This window comes from Amborella trichopoda, chromosome 5 (genome assembly GCF_054954075.1).
Source record: "Amborella trichopoda isolate Santa Cruz 75 chromosome 5, AtrichopodaSantaCruz75HAP2 v2.0, whole genome shotgun sequence".
NCBI lineage: Eukaryota > Viridiplantae > Streptophyta > Magnoliopsida > Amborellales > Amborellaceae > Amborella > Amborella trichopoda.
The window spans coordinates 40,552,012-40,579,279 of NC_142340.1; the positions used below are offsets into that span (position 1 = coordinate 40,552,012).

General features: G+C 37.7%; 1 protein-coding gene across 1 annotated transcript; it reads right to left on the reverse strand.

Moving 5' to 3' along the window:
* Positions 1-1,640: 1,640 nt before the first annotated feature.
* Positions 1,641-21,191, reverse strand: DBP1 (DNA-binding protein phosphatase 1). Its single transcript, XM_006829586.4, has 4 exons — positions 20,739-21,191; positions 17,341-17,535; positions 3,315-3,526; positions 1,641-2,732 (listed from the first exon to the last, which is right to left on the reverse strand). Exons 1-4 carry the CDS (start codon positions 20,910-20,912, stop codon positions 2,105-2,107), a joined length of 1,209 nt encoding a protein of 402 aa, XP_006829649.1. The 5' UTR covers positions 20,913-21,191; the 3' UTR covers positions 1,641-2,104.
* Between the last annotated feature and the right edge of the window lie 6,077 nt (positions 21,192-27,268).

Below are 27,268 nucleotides of genomic sequence, written 5' to 3' on the forward strand. Positions count from 1 at the left end.
TAAGTAAAATATTTAAGGGATAAGGTTCTATAAGGCTTAACCTTTATGGAATATAAATAAAACCTCACCTCAAAAGTCCTTTCAGCGATGGAACTCTCTATGATGCCTTTAAAATCAGTTTCCAACACCAACAATAATGGTGTAGATATTGTGCATTTCTAAACACTTATTTTTAAGACAAAATGGACAGTTTAGATATAACATTCACTATTTTTAGAGCGTAAAATGCTTTTTTTTTTCACACCCATAATGTTTAAGTTGAGATGATCGATATAAAAGTTTTCCAATGCTTGACTTGTACTTTTCAATAAGTTACGAGGTGAGAATTTAATTATTTTGATAAGGCTGCAGACCTATCAAACCATTTTCCATACTTAAAAGACCCCTGAATTTAATTTTTCCATGTCCAAATCTACCAGCTAACTCAAGGTTTCCTCTATTTTGATACGATAATCACCTCTCTTTAACTTCCTTCACTATCAATTCTTTTATGATATTCAAAAACTTTTCTTATAAAATGTAATCCCACCATCCACGCCTCTCATCCGTTGTCCAACTATGATTATAAGCACATCATCCAGTGACTTATAAGCTATAACCAAGATATTTCAAATCTGAGACTCAGATTCTAGCTACAAAGGTGCATGCTCTCTCTCTCTCTCTCTCTCTCTCTCTCACACACACATTAATCTTTTTTAACCTCCCTCCATCTCTAAATCGACATTAATCTTTTTTAACCTCCCTCCATCTCTAAATCGAAGGAGCGTGTGGTTGCAGATTACAATGTGGGGAAGCTTCAGTTTGAAGATTATGTTTAAAAACGGAGGTCATATAACCGAAATCAGCTGTAATAATCTTTGTTACCTTAGGTTTTGACATGGCCCTTTAACCCTCTTTGCGCAAGTCAAATTTCTTCGATAAAAAACCTATGGCCGCTAATTTAGGGCATGTTTGCTGCTCGTGAAACTATTTTCATGAAAATATTTTCATATGAAAGACTCCCAAAGTGATCTGGAAGGTTTTTTACACCAATTAGTGTGAAAAAATAACATGAAAGAATTCTTTCATATGAAAATACTTTCACAAAAATATTCACATGTACCAAAAATACCCATAGTTTCTGCCACGAAAAAAAACCCATGCCAACCGATCGATGTTACGTATCCATCAACAGCTATCTTTGGGTGAGAAAAAAGAAGGTAGATCCATGTGTAATGAGCATTTCGTACCTGTTTTAAATGAATAAGACATTATGAAAGCCAAAAAAAACTTAAATTTATTTGTGGTATGCCCAACAAAGATTTAATAAGAATCTATTCGATCACCAAATAATGGAAGTGAAAATAACAGCTTGGAAACAATCTAGAAACTCCCAACTCAATTCACCAAGAGAAGACATTACAAGTCAGAAATTATTGACTATGAAAACCTGCAAATTTTAAACATTCATAAATTTCACAGTGCCTCCAATCCAAGCGAGCTCCATAGGTTGCAACTTTGCACGTGTTTTTCAGGATAAAATACCATTCAAAGATTTTTCAAGAAACTTGCAAGCACACAATACCAATTCACGGCTAAACCCACAAGAACTACATGGTTCTAGCCATACAAAAGGAGTTGGGGGTGACAGAGAGAGATCCTTTATAAAAACCGAAGACGATTATCATAATACCAAAATTAGCCGCATATGTTACAATTGGAAACTTGCTCCACAAGTGCGCTCTCGCCTCACAAACTCAAGCTTGTGGGCAGGGGGAAAAAAAAGACTGATACAAGAGAAAACTGCAGACAGAGAATAAAGAACCACCAACAAAGAGAACAATGAAGGAGCAAACTAAAAAAAATGGGGAAAAAAAGAAAAAGGAAGCACAGAGTCGACAGCAAGTACTTGGAGAAGCTAGAGAGAGAGAGAGAGAGATACCTCAGTCACTTGAAGTGCCTTGCAACCAAGACCCCCAAGCCGCAAGTGCGCTAAAAAGCTCAACCCTCAGGACAATCACCGAAAGCTTTTGATTAAAGGCTCATAAGAGAGAGAGAGAGAGAGAGAGAGAGAGAGAGAGAGGAATGACTCCTCAAAGTGACATGTCTTTTATCTAACTCTTATCTAACTCCCTAAGGCATCCAAACAGCTCTGCAACTCCCTCAACCCCTCTGCCGAGATGCTCCTCTGCACCCTTGACCTCACCGGCCCCGCCACAAGGCTTGGTGGTGGAGTATGATGGAAGCATACAACTACCACTGACAAATTATCCCCACTCCTCCGCTTAAGAGCTTCTACCACAAGCTCTCTGGAGCAGGCTCTGGGGTCATTGTGCTCCATAAGCCGCCGCCTTGCAAAATCAACGGCATTCTGACTCCTAAAAACTTCCCAAATTCCGTCACAACCAATGATTAAAAACTCATCTTCCTCGGTAAGAAGTGTCGAACTGGTCTCAGGCTCAGCACTCAAGGGACCACACGAAAATGGTGATCCGGAATCATAAGAAGAGGATGGGCACAATAGTCTAGGTCTTCTTCTTTTGATGTCATCACCCAAGTGCCAATCACCAAGAGCGCGGGCCACATTGAGTTGGGCATTGAGGTATCCATCATCCGAGACAAAGCCACCAGATGCCTCGATGCGGCAGCGCTCGTGGGCACACCCCGGCTTGTGGTCACGCGACAGGTCGATGGCCTTGCCACGGTGTGAGAGGACCGCGCGGCAGTCACCGGCATTGGCGACCACAAGGGACCTGTTAGAGAAAGAGAGAGAGAGATCAGTCTGAAATTCAGGAATTTCAAGTCATTTACAAGTGCCCAGAGAGCGAGAGAGAGATGCCTGAAATTCAGGAATTTCAAGTGATTTACTACTAGTGACCTACAGTGAGAGAGAGATCCTCATCTCACAGGTATAATTGGAGCTCACCAATCTTACCAAAATCTTAGCTTCAACATAACCCACGGCTGACAAATGCGAGGAAGCCAAATGCCAAGCAGAAGGACACCATAATCCAAGAGATTATAGATTAATCAAGTCTTAAGTTATACCAGAAAATATGGATAAAACAAATTCTACAAAGCCATCAAAGTCAAATGAGAGAACAGGACCCATAACCAAGGATGTATCTTGTCTTAATGGGTCCCACACTCCATCACCATTCATCATTCCATTGAATGACGATGGACTATATTCTTCCAATAGCTCATCTGATTACCGTAAAGTTTCCCATTTTGGAAACGAGGGATTTCATTCCCATCACCGCCATTTCTAATTTGGTTTTCTGAAATATAAAATGGTCACAAACTACTAACAATAAAGCACAAAAAATAATCACCTTCCAAGAACAAGCGCAGCCAGTGCTGTTGTACCAGAAGCGAGAGCGCTGTCAAGAGCACAAGCTTCTGCGAAAGCATTGTCAGTTTGCAAAAAGGCAGATGTGAGTGCCTTCTCTATCTCTCTTGGGAACTCTGTTTCTTCCAATATTAACCTTGGCAGATTTTTGCACACAAAATCAGCAGCATGTTTCCCTCCATGACCATCGAAAACCTGGCCAAGAAATATGGTCAAGAAAATTGGTGCAAAGAGTGAAAACGAAATTAATTTATAAGAGAATCATACAAGTGCATCAACATGGAACTATGAAAGAAAATGGAAATGGTAAAAATTCCTTCGCTCTGTAGAAGAGAAACCCGAAACATCTGTGAGTTCAAAAATCAAGTTGATGGTGGAGATTGTAGTAGTAAGCAACAAAATCTCAGTTATAGCAAATCTCAGTTATAGCAAAAGTCAGTAGCCCACAACTGTAAGTTTCACAAAGGAAAGAGGGACAAGATGATTCACAAATGATTGATATTTCATGAGATATTCTTAAGAAAGAAAAAGATATTTTCTTTTTTTTTCTAGAGAAGATAATCATAAAATATGATGTAGAAGCAAACAAAAATTAACCTGACAATCCAAATTGGAACATGTTGTAAACTAATCATTAGTTTGCGGATATGCTACAGAAAAGCAATATGCCACATGGAAAGTTTGACATTTTAAAATACAAAAAAATGCGTCCTTCATTATCATTTGTTTATAGTTTATCTTTTCTAATAAGCATTGACAAAGTCTGAACAAAAAACTGATGTAAAATAAATATTACTTTTGGAAGAGCAAGCCAGGATATGAAAAACAGATGTAAAGCTAAAAGGCCGAGTCAAGATGACAAACAAGATTACAAGATATTGCATTTTAACCAGAAAAAAAAAAGGATCAAAGGAAATCATGTTAGATGTGAATCTCAAAACAAAATTCAAAATATCAGGTCAAAAGCCTATGTACTTTTAGCTAATGATAAGAAACCCAATATTCATGTTTAGTAAGCTTTGGTTTCACACTTGAAAGCATCATACAGTATTTTATTTCCTCGCACATAGGGAGAGTTATTTAAATAGAAAAATTACATGGCAACATATTACACAGGATAAATGCAACCAAGGGACAGAGTCCAGAAGAAGAGAGGGAGACAAATTGCGTCCCCCACCTCTCATTTGCTAATTATCGTTAGTGTTCTGGTCCCATTCAAGTAAGCATTTAAAGATTACTAGAAAAATGTTTACAAGCCTCTAATTTAAGAAGGATCACTCCAATCAAGGATCAAAATGGGCAGAAATGCAATACTTGGCATCAGGTGTAATACTTAAATAGTCAAAGGATTGTCAATCGACATGAGTTACAAGGTCAAGAAGGTTACCACAGACCGCTCCTATGTCTAGGCAAACTCAAGAGAAAACTTTACACTAAGTATAGTTGATGGAAACGTCTTGATTCCGAATCGTTTCTGGAATCGGAATCACGGAATCTCATGTATCAAAAGTTTCGGAATCTAGGAATCGTTGTCCGTACGATTCGGATTTGAGAAAAATGATTCTCACTATTTCGGAATTGCGATTCAAAAAATTAAGAATTGTGTTTCCTATTTGCAAGAATCGATGTCCCTTCATGTTGGAATCGTGTTTCATACCTATATAGAATCACACATGACCCCACTTGTTCCGGTGGTTGCTAAAATCGTGATTCCTAAAAATAAGGAATCATGATTCTTAAAATTCTAGAATCGTTGTCCCCATCAACTTGGAATCAACATTCTCACAATTCTAGAATCATGATTCTCCCCATATTGAAATCGAGATTCTCTCCTTACTAGAATTGCGAACCAATTCCCTACAATAAATGAGAGAAGTATTCAGAAAATATATAAATTTACCCATTACTACAAGATCGAATTTTAGTCGGTATATACTCAATCCAAGACTCCAAGTACTAATGTCAACATTTATGATATCTTTGTGAACAATCTCATACAATAGACTCGGTCGACCGATAACCGTATTATGCCTACAAGGTCTCGAGCTAGTCTATGGCATACAAGGAGTGAGAACCGGGGCAAGCTCCCTTTATCTCCTTTCCTTGAATTATAAAACAAGTTCATGAAATAGTAATTCTTCTTTGTTAAGCATGTAGTTTTGAGTCTTTTAACTTTTGAAAATTGAGTTATTCAATTTTTAGTCTATCTCTCTTATATTTAATGATTAATTTAACCTACAACACCACACATGTCACTTCGTTCATATCCTTATTATCTTCTTATTTTACTTAAAGAAAAGCATGTTTATCGTCTTATTCAACTTGACGAAATGACGGTGCCGATCATATATTAAACATTATTACATTAGCAGTTTAGTACCCACACCATTTACCAAACATTATTAAATTTGAAATAACATATTTTTTTAGTATTATTTATTCTTGGTAAGAGTTCTTAAAAAGTAACATGGAGTGAAGGATGGAAATTACTATATAAGAAAATAAAAAATTTAACACGTTACTTATATTTAAAATTTTGATTTTATTGTCGTGTGCAACAACTTCAAATTCTCTCACGCTCTCATACATGTCGTGCTCACTCATGATTGAGCACACATCGAAGGGTTTCTGCTCTCCCTATGCTCATATTACTCATATTTTAAAGTTTGATTTTATTGCTGTGTGCAACAACTTAATATTCTCACGCTCTCATACATGTCGCGCTCACTCATGATTGAACACACATCGAAGGGTTTCTGCTCTCCCTATGCTCACATTGCTTCCTGGCAACATGGATTCACAATTCCTTAATACGTTGAATCAACTTTTAGCATAAATAGAATCGCATTGTTGATAGCAAGGAATCACGATGTCTGCAATATAAAAACTTGATTCCAAACAACATGGATTCAAAATTCCAAAAAATTTGGAATCAACATTTCTCACAAGCAAATCGCACTTTTGTGTAGCTAAGAATCATAAAGTCCTCGACATGGAATCTTAATTCTGGCAATCCATGAATCAAGATTCCTAAACTAGGTGGAATCGCATTTCGCAAAAAATGGAAACGTGATTCCTTTCTTTTAGAATTGACTTTCGCCCGGGGAAACGCTGAATCAAGATTCCAAAATGGAATCGATACCCTCATAGGCAATTCGCGTAACTATACACTGCAGTCCTCAAGAAGCTAAGAAAGGCTTAGGCAAAAGAAGAATGTGTCGCTTTTTGATGCAAACCACTTCCATAAGGCACAACCATCCAACTTTTCAGCCCTATGTTCATTTGGTTTGATCCAAAACTCACTTCTAAGATCATTTCAGGGGCTACAACAATAATATTTATTTTTTCATAATCGTTTGTTTTGGGCTTCAATCTCAGCTAAAAGCCTAGTGGCAAAATTAGTACCGAATTTTAGGTTTAATAAGGGTTTGTTTGAATGTATGTGCTATCACTGATAATTCACTTGTTTCACAAAAAAACAAATTCCCGAAAATGAATTGTCAGTTGTTTGGTAGTGTCCCTCACAAAATTCATCATCATCAATATCAGTTTTAGAAATAAGTTCATCTTTCTAAAATGTTGGTTTCACTTTATTCAAAGTAATTTACTGAAAATCACATGTTTTAGTCAAAAACAACTAAAAATAGCAAAAAATTACAAAAAAATAAGTAATTAAATAACATTACATATTATCCAAGGTATATACCAAACATATAACAAAAATAATATTATGCAAATAAGATAGTCCACTCCAATAAGATTGTCTAATCTTGATAAGATTAATTATCATCCAAAAAGGCCCCAAGGTTTTAGTTTTGGTCGGCTACCCGCAATTTTTAGAAATGTTATGTGCCCTTTGGTAGTGTATCAAAAAGCGTTAGGCGGGTCCTAGGCGGCCTAGGGGATCCAGGTCGCCAACGCCTAGGCGGGCACCTAGAACATGGGCGGTTGCCAGTTGAAATTTGAAAAAAAATAAAAAGCATACCAAATTATGACTAAATACTAATATAATACCATATTCCAAGTTGAAAATAAAAAAAGATAGACGTTGAGAAGAGAATTTTGATAATCCATATTGTTAAAACAGTAAACTGTAAAACCATACATGTGTAAGTAGGATATGAAAGTCAATATTCAACACAACAAAAATTTAGAAAATATACAGTATAACAAAAGTCAACACTCATGACTCAACTCAACAGTCAATAGACTCAACACTCAGCACCTAGAGGCAAGAGTCTTCAGTCAGCGTCATCATCATCATCATCATTATCAGAAGGAATATCAATAGAGCAAGCCTCATCATATACATCAGAGTCGAGGCCATCATCAGAGTCATCTCCCTCTTCAATATAACGCTCGTCCTCCTCTGTTTCTTCTGAATCTGCATCTTCTTCCTCCTCTTCTTCTACCTTCCTCTTACTTGTCTGTGCAGATGAGGCCCTAGGAGTCTTGGCTACTCTACCGTTTTCTTTGTGCTTATCTGAACTCAAATATTGTATAATTTCCTCCTTGGTAGCCTTAGGAACATTTTACAAGGGGCAACATCCCCTTAATACCGGTAAGGTGTTTTTTAAACCGATAAATGCCCCCATTAATATCTTGTCCACAAGAATTACATTTTTATCACTTGAATTCGGGTATAACCATACTTCCAACCCGGATCACCACTCCGTCTACAACCTGAAGAAGATACTTCCATAGAACAAGGCTTATTTTCATCCTTTTCTGGTTCTTCAAAATTCAGAAGATGTCTAATCTCTTCCCGAACTGCTTCAGGAACCTTTGTACAAGAAGCAACATTACCTCTAACACTAGCAAGGTGTTTTTTGAATCGGCTGATACCCTCATTGGTATCTTTTTCACAAAAATTACACCTTATACAATTTTATCATTTGGTTTTGGGTTGTAACCATACTTCCAACCCGGATCACTTTTTTTAAGATTTGCCGAAATAGATCTATGACAAGAATTTTGTTCTTGTTTTTGTTTTACATAACTTATAAATTGTTTAATCTCCTCTTTGATAGCTTCAAGAAAATTTTTACAAGGGGCAACATCCCCCTTAATACCGGCAAGATGTTTCTTAAACCGGTTTATGCCTCCTTTTGTATCTTTTTCACAAAAAATGCATTTAACGCAATTTTTGTCATTTGGATTCGAGTTGTATCCACATTTCCAACCCGGATCTTCACTCCGACTAACTCCTGAAGAAGACATCTCAAAATAAAACAAGCAATCTAAAAGTTACACTTACTTTGATTGCTCTAACTCCAAACTTTAAGAAACACTTCGATGATTCGATCCAATGAAATGTAATTTTTTGGAGGTTTCTTTCTCTCTAAAAGGGTTTCTTGGGGGTTTAGGTTTCAAATGAACCTAACACCCATCTTTCTAAACTTTTATATCTTGCAAAAAAGGAGAAAAAAAAAAAAAACAAATATTTTTCCACCTCTAGGCGGGGCTCAAGCCCTGGGCAGGCCCAAGGCCGAGCGCTGAGCGGCCGCCTAGGCGGTTTCTGTACCGCCTAGGAGCTGGGCGGCCGCCTAGGCGGTTTCCGTACTGCCTAGGAGCTGGGCGGCCGCGTAAGCAATTTCTGTACCGCCTAAGCGCTGGGCGGTTTGCTTTTTTGAACAATGCCCTTTGAGGGCGTGCGTGTGTGCGCATGCGGGCGTCCCCAGTATGTGTGCCCGTGAGGATAAGGGTGGGAGGCACAGTGAGCGGTTCAAACCAACAAAACAAAAGAACGAGGTAAGGCTTACCTCGAGGTGAAGGGTCAGATGCACCCGGTGGATTGCCCTCTTAAATTTCAGTGCTTGTATGCGCCTGCAAAAAGCCCCTCGGTCGTCCATCAAAACGGTTTGGACTCAACCCCTTTGCTCTCCTTGGCTCGATATTCTCCTTTGAGGCACACATGTAGTCCGGGTCTCCTATAAACTCCTAGGCTTGTCATTTCGGTTTGGAAAAACTCAAGTGTAGGCTTCATTGGGTGTAGGTTGGGTGAGCTTGGTTAGGGGTAGGGTTGGTGTCAGGATGAGATGACCAAAATCCAACGGCCCTCCGACGTCACCTCCCCTTGGAGGTAATTCCGATGATGGAGGAAAGGTATTAGGCACACGACCTAAGTACCTCAGAGACTTGGCCAAGGTAATTACCCAAGATGGAACCAATCAATGTAACCTTAGGCGAAAGCCTCCTTAGAGAGTGGTCTACGTGGGGGAATATTTGGGGGAATATGGTCTAGGTATGGAGTATGGTTTAGGTAGGGAGTATGGATAAGTATGAAGTATGGATGGGGGCAGTATGGTCTAGGTAGGGAGTATGGATGGGGGGCAGTATGGTCTAGGTAGGGAGTATGGATAGTGATGGAGTATGGAGAGGGGGAGTATGGTCTAGGTAGGGAGTATGGATAGGGGAGGGGTAGTCTCACTTTTGCAGAAAATTTCTCTCTCCGCTCTCAAGGGTAAAGAATTTTCAAGAAAGCATAATGCAAAAAGAAACTCACTCTCTTTCTTTCTCCTAAGTTTAAGCCCATTTTGCATGATGGTCCAACTTTGTCCAACCTTTTTAACATTACATACCATGGTTTTGTATACAGGTCACCTTGAAACAAGGGTGTACACTCAAAATCCATAATAATTCTTATAAAATATAACTAAGAAAAATAACAAGAAAATTCCAAATGATGGAAAAATGACCCAAAAAGGACATCAACAAAACATACAAATGCCACATAGGTCCCCAAAAAGGGACCTCTTCCCATCCACATTGCTTGGGGCCTTCTTTTCAGCTATTTCAGCAACATTTCAGAAGATCTATCGCCTTGAAAACGTAGATCGTGCCAAGGTGATCACGTTGGTTTAAGATTTGCCGGGTATCTTAGAGTTTTGATGGTGTTCTTGCAATTTTTCACTTTCCTAGTCTTCGTTCAAACTTGTTTCTTCTTTACCGCTCGATCTTGTCAAAAATGTTGCGTTTAATGCTTTGTTTTTTGCCAACAAATTGAAGGGGACATCGTCACGGTTGTTTTGCATCAAGAACTATGCAAAATAGCTTCCAATTGGCCATTTTGGGCTTCCACTTTTCTGACATCTCAAAATTCGTGACGACTTGCAAGCCCAGAAGGGCATCTTCTCGGATCTTAATCTTCGCATTTCTATCTCAAAACGAAGCTTATCGAGCTACGATGGAAACGCATCCGTTTTTGGGTCGATCCGGCCTCCAAGCTTCGCATTACAATCATTGGAGCGAGGGTAGGTCACACACACAGATTTTTTGCATAAACCGTTTTCATGCGACCTTCTCTCTAAGATTTCTCTCGCTCCGATTTTCGGCTTTGTCTATGGCGTATGTCAAAATTTAATGCTCGCCGAGGATGACATCTTTGAATTTGGGCTTGATCCGCCTTACGGATCATGAGATATGAGTGTGGCAAGTTTGCCTTATTTTTGGGAGAGGGTATCAGTTTTTTACTATTTTAGGAAATTGGATTCGCTAGCCCGTCCTTGAATAGTAAATGGCCTGCCCGTAGGAAAGTAGGACCTAGAGAGATCTGTTTGGCATGAAACTTGGTAGTCAAGGATTTTTAGCCTTCTAAAGCTGTCTGCAATGGTCTGGAGACCATCTGAGATCACCTTCATGGAGTTTTGCCATGGTGCACATTGTACACGCATAGAGCACAATCCTCATAACCGTATCTTCTTCTTGTCTTTTTGCATCTTTGCCCGATTGGGGCAAAATTTGGGGGATGACTTTGGGATGTCAAAGGCCACTCTTACACACCTTTTGAGGCTGAGATGATCTCCTCGCAATAACTTCAAAATCTGGGCTTATTCTGCACGGGTTTCTGTAGTCCCTAGGGCATATCCAGCACCTAAAAGTTCTGGCTGCAGCCACCTCCTCTTTTACTTGCATGGGGGTAAAGGTGCATCAAAAATACGCGCCAACAAGTTAACAAGTTTCTTTAGAAGTCTAAATCTAGCCTACATGGTGGTACCCGGTAGATTTGAACATTCTTTATTTGTTATGAGTTTGTTTAGATATTTACCAGATCTTATTTCTAAACGTCTTTTTTTCTAATTATGTCATGCTCACCTTTTTTATTAAGACTGATGTCCAAGTAACCAAATGACTTGAAGCCAAAATTTGGTAGGATTAAAGGATTTAGGCACCATACATACCCCTACTAGGCTTATGGTCAAACCAAACAAGTTTCCTGACATAACACAAACAATGTTTCTCTTGAACTGGTTTTTGTCATCATCATCACAATCATCATATCCTTTTTCCAACTATTTGGAGTCGGGTACATGAATCCTGATCCGCCATTCTGCTCTATCAAAGGCCATACCCTTCATGAGGCCATAAGTCCCATATCTTTTCTCATTTCTCCCAACCATGTCCTTTTGGGCTTACCCCTCACCAATTTTGAGCCTTCCACTTGAACCAACTCACACCTCCTAACAGGTATCATACTAGGTCTGTGCTATGGCCAGCCAACCTAAGTCTACTTTCTCTTATCTTATCACCTATTAGAGCCATACCTAAGTTCTACCGAATGTATTCAATTCAAGCTCTATCCCTTCTAATCTCACCACTCATCCATCTCAACATCCTCATCTTATCTACATCATCCTATAAGTACATTGTTGCTTGGCAGCCCAACATTCCCCCCATAAAGTAAAGCTGATCTAACAATTATCCTATAGAACTTCCCCTTCAACTTCAGTAGTATGCGACAATCACATAACTCCAGTTGCACATCTCCACTTCGCCCATCCAGCTCTAATTTTGTCTGTGACATCTTCCTCAATCTAACGTAGATTCCGAATTCATAGAATGTTTTGATAAAATTTTACGGTGGCTGCCTATCTAAAACAACCCACCTCCTTTACCTGGGCTTGGGATGACATTGGGGAAAGTTTAAAGTCCCCTTCTTAGACCATTCTCTTGAACTAGTTGTAAGAGGTCAATTTTACAGGAGACATTGCCCTATCCTCCTTTGTGGTGACCTGTGACAAGCTTTAACATTTGATTAGAGAGATTCCTCTCGAATTTATGGCCCTTCTTCACCTTTCTCACACACTTCATCTTCCACCAATGCCCCACTCCGTTATCAACCTAACCTAAACCAATTGAACCCACTAACTATATTAAACCTTAAATTCTCACCAAAATTCCTTCTGATTCCCTTCCAATATCTGCAAACTCTAACAATGGTTCTTAGGCTAAGCTTCAAACCCTTACAATCCATTAATCCAAGCATGCCCTTACAATCCATTAATCCAAGCATACTTCCACAAACCCCAACTCTAAGTTCCCAACCATAATCTAATAGGCAAGGTGGTCAAGTGGCGGGCGCCACAGTGTGACGTCTTGAATTTCATTCCTACCATTGTAGGAATGAAACCCGTACGCCACAGAACTACCCACAAAAAAAAAAAAAAATCACAAACCTAGCCCATCGCCCACTTTATATGTGAAGGAGCCAAGTTTCTCGGCCCTAATCACTTTAGCTAGAAAACAAAGCTACCTTCATCATTAAGGCAAGCAAGGATAACATCCTTGCTTCATGCCTCTCACCCCTTTTACCTACTTGTGTAGGAGCCATGCATCTTAGTCCAAAATCACTCTCTTGAAAAGAAAATTACCCTCATTAAGACTAAGTCAACAATATTCCTACTTCCGGACTCTCTTCAAATCCCAACCAGAAGAGGATTAGAGGATTCCGAGAGAGTTTCTATAAAGAATAAGTCACGAGTGTTGTCCTTAAATATTCGCCAACTGGTAATACATCCAGCTCACATGAGGAAGGTCAAGGGCTCAATCCTTCAAGTTTATCCCAAACAAAAAACAAATGGAGTGAACCTTTTGCTGGCTGAAGTGACTTGGGGTGAGAATTTTCCAGATTGGGTCCAGATCCACCCAGATCTGGATCCAGATCCGAATAGTACACATCGGATCCAAATCCGGATCTGACCAGATCCTGGATATTTGGATCCGGATCGGGATCCGAATTACTCTGTTGTTGTGAGTTTTCCTTCCTTTCTCGCTCTACCCCAATGCCTTCTTCTCCTTTTGATCTTGACCTGAGAAAGGGGTTCATGAGCTTTTTTCTTGTTCTGAATACTTGTTAATGGCATCTGGTTCCTCAAAACGACGTGATTCTCTGTTTCCTCTCTCATCTCGAACAAAACCCAACAACCCAAATTGTCTCCTCAAAGAAGTTCTAGAGAGAGAAAGAGAAAAACACTAGGTCTTGCTAATGGCTTCTAGGTATTTCAAAACCACACCTATTCTTACTCTCTAAAACCCAATTAAAATTTAAGTAGACCCAAATCCCAAAAACCATGAAGGCAGACTGCAACTTCAGATACATTTTAAATGTAGAGCCATCTCACTAGATCTATCATCCCTTTCCACTTCAGATCTAATCACGATCCTTACCAAAAATGATAAATTAGGGTTTCTTTTACTTCTAATGTTCATTTTAGTGCTTAAATTAGGGTTTCCTCTATGTGACTTTCCTTCTGGTTCTATAAAATTAGGGTAGTTTGATAGTGGCACGGCAATCCGCTCTTACTCTTGCTAAAATGGTAAACTGGGTTTTATTTCTTGGTGAATTAGGGTTCTTTTGAACTCAAAACCTCGATAATGCTGCAGCTTGATTGTTTGTGTTTGTAATCCAAGTATGTGGATTTATAGATCTATTTACTTGGTATCTGGCAATTAGGGTTCATGACTATCGTTTAGGTAAGGATACTGGAGTAGTCAATTAATGTTGTTGAATGTTTTATTGTTTCCTTTAACTCTGGAAATTGCAGGAAGATTATTGCACCAATTGGACCAACAATACTAGAGTAGTTCTCGTCCAATTTTTGACCTCCTCCTATTCTCTTTTTCTCTCTTGACCTGCAACTCCTCCCCCTCTAACGGCGGTCGGATGTTCAAAGGCAAGGCGTCAACTGCCAGAAAATCCTACTCAACTGCGGAAAAACCCCTCTCTTTTGCTGGCAAACTCTAACCTTTAGAGAGAATGGAGAAAGTCTCTTTTGGAAAAATATAGCCAAGAAGTAGAAAGAAAATGAGGAGAAAGAAAGGGGCGAGAGCTTTGGTAAGTGAAGAGATAGGAAGAGAGAGATGATTGGCTAAATGTAGGGGCAGAAGTAGAGCCAAATGAAGAGAGAGAAAGAGGAAGAGCGAAGTAGAGTGAAGAGAAAAAGAGGAGAGAGAGTTTGGGCTGATTTCTCACTAAAAAAAGTATATTATTTTTAAAAATATACTATTTTAACAAAATCGAGTTGGATCCGGATCAGGATCGGATCCACCTATACCCGAATCCAATCCGGATTTTTATTTAGATCTAAAATTTGGATCCGGATCCGAATTTTAGATCCAATTCTTGGATCCATACCCGCATCCGAAATTCGGGTTTTGGATCCGAATCAGGTAAATTCTCAGCCCTAGCAATGAGAATCACTAGTATAAATGTAAACATCAGTAAGAGGTATACAAACTCTAGTAAGGCCCTCACTATGAACCACGTTCAAGGGAAGAGGCTAAAGAAGCCTTATAAATCTACTTCACATATGCACAGGACCTTGGTCCTGCACTCAACTGCTAGTATACACCAGTTGCTCCAGAAGATGTAACCAATGGCTGTTTTTTTAAGTAAAAGAAATAACATGATATTCTGGTAAGATACTAGGTTTTGTAATCTCATGGGCTTAAGCCTCAAAGAATATTTGGCTTCTGAATAACTGACTTGACCTGTGAATGGGCGATGGTGAAAAGCCTCATCCCTAAGACTAGAAATAGGACATTTTGTTGCAGCAACCTGAATTTTGGATGATAGCTCCCAAGGGAACCTAGGGCTGCCAAATATAGTAACTCAAATAGGAACAACACAGTCTCTCTTTAGTTTTGGATGCATGATTCCCACTCAAACTAAAGAGAGATACTTTTCATCATGATTAAAGTCAGCTCCCCCTTTTTCTTGACCCCCTGAATATGGAATGTGATTTTCCCAATGTTTATAGATGGAACCACATGTAGGAGAACCTTGGAGATCAGCTAATATTTAAGGAGATCCCCACAACATGGGAGGAGGTGCCCATTTCCTGCAACCATATTCTCAGACAGGCCAGGTGCAAGGTGGAATTGCTTGGTTAAGAGGAGTTCCTCATCCATCTTGGGATTTGTTTATGTGCACATCACCTTTATCATCCTGTTCTTTAACCCCTTCTCCTTTCCCTTCTTTGGGTTCATGCTTATATCCTTGCATAACTTGACATAAATCCTTGTTATTAATCAAAGGAACACAAGATAAATGCTCATAGCAAAAGAAAGTATCCAAACCAACAGCAAGTACCCAAAACTGCCTTTGAAGCAAGCATGTCCACACAGGAAGTAGCTATTCTGAGGATAAAGAAATGTAAGATAGACACCACATTCTATCTTTCGAAATTTTTCTCGATTAACAGATCGCAAAAGGTAATGCATATTGCATAACTCCAGAGATCCACCTAATGAAATAAAGCAAATATGCAATAAATGAAGCCGAGATAGAAAAAATAGAAACAGGTTTCATGGCTTTTGTTAATCCCTTATTAGAGTTACAAATAACCAAAGGCCTCACAAAGATCCAGATGATTCTGCTAACATTGGCCAACCAAGGCTGCCAACTCAAGGGGCCTACTTGGGAACTATTCTCAAAATGGAGCTTTAATAAACCATCCTATCATGTAGCCCTTCTATTCTTAAGGTGGGACTTCTATCTATCATTCACCAATAATCTTCCAGTCTTACCAAAAGGATTCTTAACAATTATGCCAATATCCAAAAGAGACCTTAGGCTTAAAATCCCAACCAAAAAAAAAACCAAAACCCCTTGTATGTTCACTCATTCACAGTTTATTAAAAAATACAGTTATTCTACAACTTTAAATTAAATAAGAACATTTCAATTAATCATGACATATAGAAGTACAATAATAGATTCCAGCTTTTCTACTCTTTGGTCTCATGCCACTTATCAACCCCACACAACCTTTTGACTTGAACAAGCATATCATGACTTCTGAGCTCAAGCACCAATAAACTATAAACGGATACACTCCCAAAAAACATGTCCTTCAAAATGCCCTAACGGGAATTGGCAGGCCCAGGTTTTAAACATGTACATCTGGATATTCTATCCAAAACTTAGACAAGTCCCCTAAATTGAAAGCACATGTCCCAATTTTGAGGAAACAAATTTGTTTCTTAATCTATTTAATTTATATATTGACTATATATGTAAGGAAAAAGTTTATATAAGGTTGCAACCTTAAAATGTAGAATTACAGATGCACCTCAAAAATCCATCGGCAAAGGTTGTTTTAATATTGAAAAAGCCTTTAATTGGTCATCCCAACATCGAGATGTATGAATATGGAAAAAAAAGGATTTTGAATCTAAAAAATAGTGCATCTTGCAATACATTATCTAGACCATCCATTTTCAAGATTTTCATATGTTTATAGATCTACTTGATTTTAACCATTTTTGAAGTTCAAAATTTTATAATTAGGTATGAAAATAGATTTTGAGATAATCCTAATAATTTTTTTCACCAAAATTACATGTTATGATATAATTTGGAGGTGCGCCTTAATTGGATTGTTTAGGGCTGCAACCTTATAGAAACCACACCCTATATGTAAATATATGAATATACCATGTCCATACATGTTTACACTGCATGGATGTGTCCAATGTGACTATTTTTTATGAGCTATGTCTGATCTACATATCAATCTTCTTTTAACACAGATACTAAATGTACAGAAAAGATAAGCGATTTGAGCCCATTGCAAGGGACAATTAAAAAAGTACAACTAAGGAAATTTCCATAACGGGAACATTTATTGCAGTCAAGAAAATCATCTCCTTTCCATTGGACCATCACCAGAAATTTCTCATAGTTAGCAATGATATTGATTTGGAGTAAAAAGCAAGATTTGACTTACCCCATAGAATGCACCAGGCCCCTCTCCAAAATGCTCACGTCCATCATAATCATGCAGGAAATCATCCACACATACATGTACATCCTCCATGCTCTGCCTGGACCCTATGTCAGCCCAACCACCAGAACGAACAATGGGGATGAATTCGCTTTTCGAGGCTCCTCTACTCTCTCCGGAGTCCTCTCTAATCTTGATCTGTAAAATTAAAATCATACACATCAAAAGAAATGCAAATTAGAACAGTATGTCATGCTAGAATAGAATAATGGAGTAAATTCAAGTTTCTTAGATAATTAATTAATTATGGCATTTATACTATGCTCCTGCAGGTGCATACTGTACAGTTATTCCCTCAGGCAAAAGAGCAGACTGTAAAATTACTCCCTCAAGCAAAAGAGCTACTTGGGAGGATTTTTCCAATCTGAAATTTTGGATTCCACCTAAGAATACCACATAATATTTTCTAAAATAAAAAAATCTGCATTTTTTCTATTCACTACATTAATCTGGATTTCGAAAAAAAAAAAAAAAATTGGCCACATACAAGTGCAATTGAAAAAAAAAAAAAATTTCCAGTTAGATTGCTAGGTTGAAGAGGTCACATCTGCAACATTTGGGGTCCTAAAATTACTCTTAGACTAGGTTTTACCCAGGGAATAAAAGGACAGTATTCCCCTGGAGGAGTGTAAATGTTATACTCATGATTCTTTGCTACTCCATACATTACTAGTAGGACAAAGTACTGCAACATGCAGTTGACTAGCATGTGATGCCTACTGTTCACTATGGGTGGCCCAAATAAAAGGGATATGCACCTACAATTAAAAAAATTAATACAAGGATAGGTCAACCGTTAAGTATTGACATGGAGCCAAGAGCCAAACTTTAATACAATGAATTGAAGAAACTTATTTGTACCAATGGAGCTATTATCCAATTCATATCAACTAAAGAAATAATCATCATGCCAATGAAAACCCACTTCGCCTATGAAGCTCAAGCAGCCCATATGTGTGGAGGTAACCACAAGAACCCCATACATTGTGGAGGAGAGATTAATTGAAGTAACCTGTCATTAAATTCGTGCACCAGATATTTTATACAGTGAATTTCATGCATTGCACCCAACACAAAACATAGCAAGCACAAGGAGTTGCATGAACTTCTGTATTGCAAAACTCCGGAGTGATAGTTTTTTTTTTTTTTGATGGGGGTAGGGACATATGAAGTTACTACTTCAAGTTCCCATGCAAAACAAAAGTTTTCATGTCAAATTGATGCAGAGGCCACCCATTAATGTAAGACACAGAGAATTGATTAAAGTAAAATGATATGTACTGGGTAAAACGGAAAAGCCTTTCCCATAATCCATTCCATACTTCATAGCTTATCCCCTAGCAACCAGTCACCATGCCTCTTGTTTTGCATGCATGTACATGCAGCAAGACTAAACTATAGAAACACCCCTTTGAATGTTAATCAACACTGAATAATCCCAAGCGCAAGATCAATTCTTTCTGTACACGTTTTCACCATATTCTTGCCCCCACCTACTTCAAATATCACACTGTTCTCAAGCACATGATCCGCATCTAACAGTTACTTAGATCTCCCCTGCTGTCATCAATTTCCAAGCTCCCCATTTTCTTCAACAATCCAGTATAGGGACATAAATATATTACATATGCATATCTACCCTCTTCAATTGCAAGCAATTTCAGCCAAATCTAGCAGAAACTAGATGAGCAAACAACAGCACGGCAAGAGCGACATGGGAGTGGAGAATATCAACTTTAAAAGGTTTAGAAAATAAAACTTGAAAGCCCAAGTATATTGCTTCATTTATGATGCATAGGTGTGTGGGTGTGCCCTATTCTTTATATTAGATTGATGTAGTTTTATCAAGTCTATACCATTGATTGTATTCAATGTTTTACAGAAGCCAGTGAACCTGAAAAGGAAAATACATGACTTAAATACAGAAGGAGCAAACATAAAGCCATATTAAGACCATGTGATGAGAGCACTTCCAAGAGTGTTTTGAACATATCTTGAACATTGGCCTATTGGTAATGCCATTGAACTTGTCAATCTCATGACATGGGTTCAATCCCATGCTTTTTACATCTTCTAATGTAGGCTTTCATATTCTTTTTGTTTCAACTTTCATTTTTCAAATATTTTTATTTCATAAAGAACATTATACAATTCGTCATCACACCACCCACCCAAAAAGGGGGAGGCCCCTTCTCCCTTTTTTGAATTTGAGAGTGCCATGTCATGAGAAACATGCCTAAAATCATTTTGTTTGGTGTCAGGGTAACATGATTTGCAAGCAAGGCTTTGTACACTTCTACACGCCAGCACAATTACTTTACATGAAAAGAATAGTTACTAAGAGATGACTGAAATTAGACTTAATTGGTTGGTCCAAAGGGCTCAGCAAATAGACGATTTCAGTGACAGTAGTCTTTCATCCAGTTTCACTGACACTGAGCAGTAATGCAACCTCCCAATAAAATGGCAAATTTAATGACTACAGCCTTCCGGGAATAGTAACATTGAATAGTAACAATGTGAAGCTGAGATCTACCAACCATGCAGGACTTAATCAGCATAACCAACCCATCGCACCACAACCAAATATTTCCAATAAGTAACAGAAAACAAAAAAAACAAAACAAAATTAAGGCCAGCTTCACCATAACGCCACATATCCACCAGACCCGGAAAAAACTCAAAATAAATTAAAATAAACAAAATGTCAGTATAAAATCAGACTTTGAAACTCACACCCCGAATCCAACACACCCCAAATCACTCCAATAAGTTACACATCATCATCATAAACATTAAAACAGAAAAGGAAAAGGATAATTCTCCCTCAGCTAGTCAGATAAAACCTTGCTGCCAGGACCGGGGTTCCAAGCCAAATCAATTAGCGCCAATAATAAACAAATGAACGTTCAAAAAGTGTGCCTCTTCATTATACATGAGTAGATTAAGAAGATCAAACAATTGCTAGAAATGGTCCTTTAATCAGTCAAAAAAAAGTACGATAAAATTAGAATATTCAGAAAACAAAAAAAAGGTTCACCCCACTATCACAAAACGCCTGCACTGTTATTATAACATTAATTAAAGAGGTACAGTTTCAATTGAAAGAAATTAAAAATTAGAATGTCAACAGACATACAGAACAAATCAATAAATATATAACTAATAACTTCCAAAAAGGACCATATTTCTTGGGAAACAGTACAATTGTTCAGGAAAAAAGGAATAAACAATAAAAAAAAAAAAATGGCATCGCAATATCCATGGACTATAATAGAGAGGGAGGGAAAGAGGAAAAGGAAGAGAGAGAGACAAAGAGAGGCAAAGGAAAATTAACTTACTAGCGAAGCATGGCGAACGAGAGAGGGCCTACAAGGAGGCGTCAAATGGCCATGGCCAAAGCCTTGTGTATATGAACTTGAAAGAGGATTAGGCGGTTTCTCGTTTTCCTTAATAGAGTAACCATTTTCCCCGACATCTTTCCTTCCTTCCATCATCAATACATCCTCACCCATAAAATCACCCTCGATACAAGAAACCAGAGCCCTAAAAGAACAAGGAGAGGAACTGGAGGGTACCACAGAAATGAGAGCCCTGAAGCCCTAAAACCAATAACCCAGTGCCCTAAGGACTAAAAAAACATTAACTCATTGTTCATAAAACAAACCTCAAAAACCCCGCCAAAAAAAAATACCAGTGCCCTAGTATCCTAAAAAACAAGTACCAAATACCTTCAAAAACCAACAAAAAACCAGAAACTTCAGAACCCGGAACCCCAGAAAATGCAAATCAGCAATAACTCCGGAACCCAACAATCCAAAACCCTCAAAATGCATGAAAGGAAAGCAGCACTCAAGTACCCAAAACCCTAGAAAAGCTCAAATCCAATAAAAAGAAAGACCCCGTGTACCAAAAACCTGAAAAAGCTGAACCTGTTCCGAACAAAGTATTCACATTTTAGGGTTACGCCATTAGTAGAGAGAGAGAGTGCATAGGAAATTGGGGTTGGGATTTTTCTCCAGGTACACGCAAGCTAGGGTTTCAGAGCTAGGGTTCAGCCACGTTGCCACCCACGTACAAGCTACGAAGGTGGTCCAGTGTGTGTTCCACGTGGGCTTACCTAAAATCTTGCCTCCGGTTTCTTGCCTCTCTAGTGTCAACAACGGGCTTTCTCTCTCTAAAGAAACAGGCATTGTCTCTCCACTCTCTCTCTCTAGGTCTCTTTTAGTAGTTTTTGGGAGGGCTGGTTTGATGTGTTCGTTCAAATTTGATGAGAGAGTACAATCATAAAAATGGTAAAATTTGAATTTTTTACACAGTCAAAAGAATTGCTTTTTGCATCATCTACTTGCTTGAAATTCCTACTGCAAAAAGGTTGGGACATAGAACCCGGTTTCTATGTCGGCAAGCCCGCAAATGCAGAAATACGGGCCTAATAATAAATTTATTTTGAGATGGATTTTGGACTTATTTTTTAAGAACATGTAATATTTAACATGGGTTTTCTATGAATCAGCCGACTCATACTATACATATGCGGGCCCCTCTTAAACTATCTTAGAAATGGATTTTGAATCTAAAATTTTAGGGATCCATGATCTAGGTTAAAATGACAGTGAACATGAAAAGAAAATTTGATATCTAAAATTTGATTTTTTTTGAAAAATTTTCTGCATCATATAAACCTTGTGAGTCTTTTACAACATTTATTTTAAAGACGAGTCAATGGCCGCTAAAATCAGGAAAGACTTTCCAAAAAAAAATTATTTGTATACACTTACTACTTAAATTGGACATAAAAAAAGCTATAAAAATTTCTATTCCCACATAATATACTATGCATTTACTCCCTCGGATATAATACATGCTAGGAATACGATTTAGATCTCAAATTTTAGGAATATAATCTCTACAAGCTATAAACTAATATCAATAAAAAAATTCCGAAATAAACCATATATGCAGTAAAAAAAATGCCTTGAGATTGAATAGAGAATTTTTCGAAATAAATTATATAAGCGATAAAAAAATACCTCAACATTGAATAGGGGACGTCTAATTTTTGTAGAGCTATATCTAAGTATCATAAACCTTAAAATTCAAATTATTTTTAGAATAAAACAACTTTTCTAAATAGGTGTTTTGAAAGATGAGGTTTTTATGGGGCCTTTTGACAACTGTGAACGGCAAATGCTCTTCTTTGTATCTTTCCAGCTAATTTTTTTTTTTTGGTTTTCAGAGGAGAGGTGTTCCCAAAAAAGATGGAACTTTTTGGGTAACAGCTGTGTGTTTCCATGTACCAACCGTTTAAAATGTGGGGTTACGAGGCATGTGAACATGTTGAGTTTGAGTTTGAGTTTGAGTTTGAGTTTGCGTTTGACTTTTTTATGTCTTCTAATGATCCGGTGGCTGGGTGGTTCTTGTCAAAATTATGTACGGAGATTTTTTTTTTTCTTTATATCACATTTTGTCAAATTTTATCCATAGACGACTCCCCAGCCTGGCCTTGTTTTCTATTTATTTTTTATTTTTAAAAAAAATCCTATATGTATTTTAAATTTAAAAAAATATGTCAAAATATTCAAATATAAATAGAGAATTTTTTTTGAATTTTTAAAATAAATTAAAAAATTAGATTCTCTATTTGTTTTTAAATAGTTTGGCACCATTCTTTTAATAGTACATTTTTAAAATTCAAAATACTTCTCTATTCATTTTCAATCTTTTAGCATCATTCTTTTTACAAAATTCAAAAATAAATAGAGAATTCTTAAAAATAAAATAGAAAATAAATACAAAAATTAAGTTTTTTTACACTAAAGAAATTTCACAAAAAAAAAATTAGGTAAATACCTAACTATCCGATTTTGGAAATACCAGATTGGGGAGAATCTAGAAAAAAAAAAAAAAAAAAGGGGAAATTATAAAAACTTAACCCAGCCTAATTTATTCTCTCATTTTTTTCCCCAAAGTATACTTTCAATACAAATACCCCCAAACCAAATAAAAAATAAAAAAAATACCTAAACTACCCTCTTTTATTTTTACCTTACCCACACGCTTCTCTCATTTATCCCACCAAAATAGGAGCTCTAGCACTTTGTAAGTGCGGTCAGGTAATAGGGCTATGGCGCTGTGTAAAATGCGGTCTGGCAGTAGGAGCACGGTGTAAAGTGCGATTCGACAGTAGAGCTCTGACACTGTCTAAAGTGCAGTCGGGCAATTGCAAAGAGCAATCCAACAGTTACAAACGGCGGTCCGACAGTAGATGTTACTGGATTTCAGGGTTCCAATAATATGTAAAAGACGATCTAGCAGTACTCAATTTTGGTTCGGTAGTTGTCTTATAGTCGTTCGGCACTTATGCGTTCCGACAATGTGCTACTGGGTCTAAAAGTCAACGTCAAATCTAGCCAAAATGATTTTTGTTTACAGGACGGGCATTTCCGTATAAAAAAATGAATTTTTTTCCTTGGGGTTATTTGCATAAATAGTTCATTTTGAAAAAAAAATGAGAAAAAAAAATTAGGTTGTCGTAAGTTGTATAAAAAATGTGGTCTTGACGTTTTTTGTAATTTTTTCAAATAAGAAAAAACAAAAAAAAAATACCGGCCAAACTGGGGAATGGTCTCGCGTAAATTATGGCGATGTATGAATCAAACTATAATATTGAGGGAGAACCTGGTCCATACGTCATTTTGCCTGGTCTATTTGGTGAGAGGGTTTTGTTATTCGTGAAATTTGACGTATACAACGAAATATTGGGATACCTCTTGGTGTAGTGGCTAGAGGCTAGCACTAGTGTTACAAAACTCGGTGATTTGAATCGGGAGCCGCTGATCCGATTTGGGAATTGAGCATGAATGAATTAGTTTCGAAAAAAGTATTAGTATTGGTCTTACCTTAGCCCTCCTCTAAAATCGCCTTTTTAAAAAAAGGGAAATTTTCTTTTTACTTGAGCATATCTAATACTTTTTTAGATCCCTACTAAATCACCCGTCCCCCCCCCCCCCCCTTCCCTTCCCTTCCCTTCCCTTCCCTTCCAAAACCCCCAAAAAATAAATAAATAAATGATAAACCCTATTTTATTTTTTATTTATATTTTTAAGATTTTTCTATATCACCAGTGTGGGATGACTTTAATTGGCAATAAGGCTGTCTAATATGGTGAGACGGATGATCCACAGCACCACCTAGGACAAAAGGAGTAGTGATTGGTTCCAAATCCTATAAACTAGAGCAAAAAAGATGTTAATGAAAAGTACATACCCATGCACCTTAGGGTCTATAGTATTGCATACTTCCTATAGATCATCCATCGTCCATTGTCGACGGTGGAGATCTCATCGGGATTGTGCAGTCTATTCATGTGTAAGCTCGGAGCATATCCTCCAGGGTCCAATGTCCAGCATCTATGCTGGTTGGACCATCGAATGTCCCTGGGTTGAACTCCACATTATCCTCCAAGGAACTGTAGTGCATGCTCTCTTCACTTATTAACTATCGATGCATTGTGTGAAGCGTTGGAATCAACCAATAAATGGCCGTTAGGCTCAAGGTAAAGGGTTTTTTTTTTGGAGAAAGAACGGCCATGGTGGACTACCAAATATCATGTTTGGTTCATGAGAATGTGAGTCCAATCATGTCAAAGTAGTACCGGAAAGAAATATATCCGGAAAGAAATATATATATATATATATAAAATTTTTATTTTTATTTTTTTTCTTCACCCCTTTATTTTGGCAAAAGATCACTTATATATGGTCTCCATTATAATAAGATAAATTTCAAAATAAAATCAACATAACAATAAAACAAAAATCTTAACAACTTGATGCCATTGAAACAACTACACACTATGCTTGAGAATAAAAGATAAGATTGCAATAAACAAAAGGAAGAGTGTTAGAGATTACCTCAACCTGGCTTATTACACCCCACAGCGAGTCGCTACCATTCGATAAGCGCGGGATCAACAGTCTAGCTTCAATCTCGAATCAGAAAAGCAAATTTTGGCCAAGTCACACCAATGAAACATAAACCCCTTTGATCACAAACTCAAACCCTAAGTGCATTATCTTAACAACCTTGTTTGAGAGAGATGTATTCTCTTTTTGTTAAACCCTAAAACCCTTAGCCACAAATTCATATTTGAGAGATAGGAGAGAAAAACTGCATAACCTAAACCCTTAGGTTCTTTCACAATATGGGAGAGAGAGATCAATATGAGAGAGATAAACTTTTTTAAGAGAGAGAGATAGAAAGATAAGGTGTAGAGATTTTTTGGTAGAGACAATACATTTTTATAAGCTTTGAATAAGATTAGTGTTTCTTAGGGTTTTCTTTGGCTTGCCTCTTCTTGTGAGATTGAACATAGACCGTCGATCAACGATGACTTGTGGGGTGAGAGATCTGAGCCATCCATTACATAGATGGGCCATCAACATTGTGGAAGGTGCATGAACCAGTATCCCCATTTTCTAAACCATTTCCCCATCAATAGAAATTAAATAAATTAAATCTAATAAAAAAATTGTACATACCATAAAATAGCACAAGACTACTCGATCTTTCTACAAAATCTATCAAGTCAATATTTAATCAATATCTTCCAACTATATGACCACATGTCATATCACCAAAAAATAGGAAAGAGAATAAAGGTGGGACGTGCCACCCAAGGGAGGCACTCATGGTCTCCACCTTCTAAAATATGGCGGCCCCATGTACACAATAGGCCCCCATGATATTTATATATATATATATATATATATATATAAAATTAATATAAATATTTTATAATATTATTTGAATATTTAAACAAATGTAAAATCAATATCTGTAATTGTATAAATCCAAAAATTATCCAGGGGTTCATAAAAATTCAAATAATAATCTTAAAATAATTTCCATCATAAAACAAACACAATTAAATTAATTTGATGGGAAAGAGATCCATATGGTTTAGGAATCAATAATCATGGAGCACTCCACCTTCAACTGTGGACTACAGACCACACTTGCTTTATTAGATTGACCGAGTATTTCCCACGACTCACAATCCAAGCAAGGGCTCATTAGCGGGTCACCAAAGTCCGACCGATGAGCCAAGGGATCACAATCCCAGTCTGTAGATTTCAGGTCCTTCCCTAGAGACGAGTCAATGTCACCTAGACCTAATGCGACCATAGCTCCTATGGTGCATAGGGGTATCTCTCGCATATACATACGCTTCACCCTAAAAGTTGGATTTCTAACTTTCTCGAACGATCTATCGATATGCATGCCTTGTGATGGTACATGGATGAGGTTTTGACCCATGTCTCTGTAGGCCACCATCACACATAAGGGTTACACAGTCTCTCGGCTCACTCATCTGGACATGTTCTCCTACCTCATCAAGAGCTAACCCATAAACCCTCATCGATTTGTTCTTCATGCCCAAGTAACATGGGTTTTTCCCAATCGACTGGTCTAGATCGATAAATACAGATCAGTATTTGCAAACCATCGTTTGCTTAGTATAGTCTACGAGGGACTACACTCCCACTGTATCATTTCATTTTACAAGCACTCATAAGCCTTTAAAGGCCACATGAACCCAACCATACTTGCTTGAAAAAGACCCGAGGCTTAATTAGTTAGCACTTTACCAATGCTATGTCTTCGATACCATTTTATAAGAAAGAGCAGGCATTCTTAAAGAAGTATATAGCCCCTTTGCCAACTAATGTTGAAGTTTTTTTTAAAAGAGAACTTCTATGGGAACCAAATATTTTCCGAAAATGTTTTGGTTGATCAGAGGTATTGCTTAGAAAATAGCATCTCTGGATTCCATTGAAGGAAGTTGTTGGTTTTAAGTTAATGGGCG

Excerpts from the sequence above, each read along its gene's own strand:
- DBP1 (XM_006829586.4), bottom strand. The coding sequence starts at position 20,912 with ATGGGTGAGGATGTATTGATGATGGAAGGAAGGAAAGATGTCGGGGAA. Across the intron at positions 17,536-20,738 it reads TCGTTCGCCATGCTTCGCTA|ATCAAGATTAGAGAGGACTC; the intron begins GTAAGTTAATTT and ends TTAATTTTACAG. Across the intron at positions 2,733-3,314 it reads GCTGCGCTTGTTCTTGGAAG|GTCCCTTGTGGTCGCCAATG; the intron begins GTGATTATTTTT and ends TTTCTCTAACAG.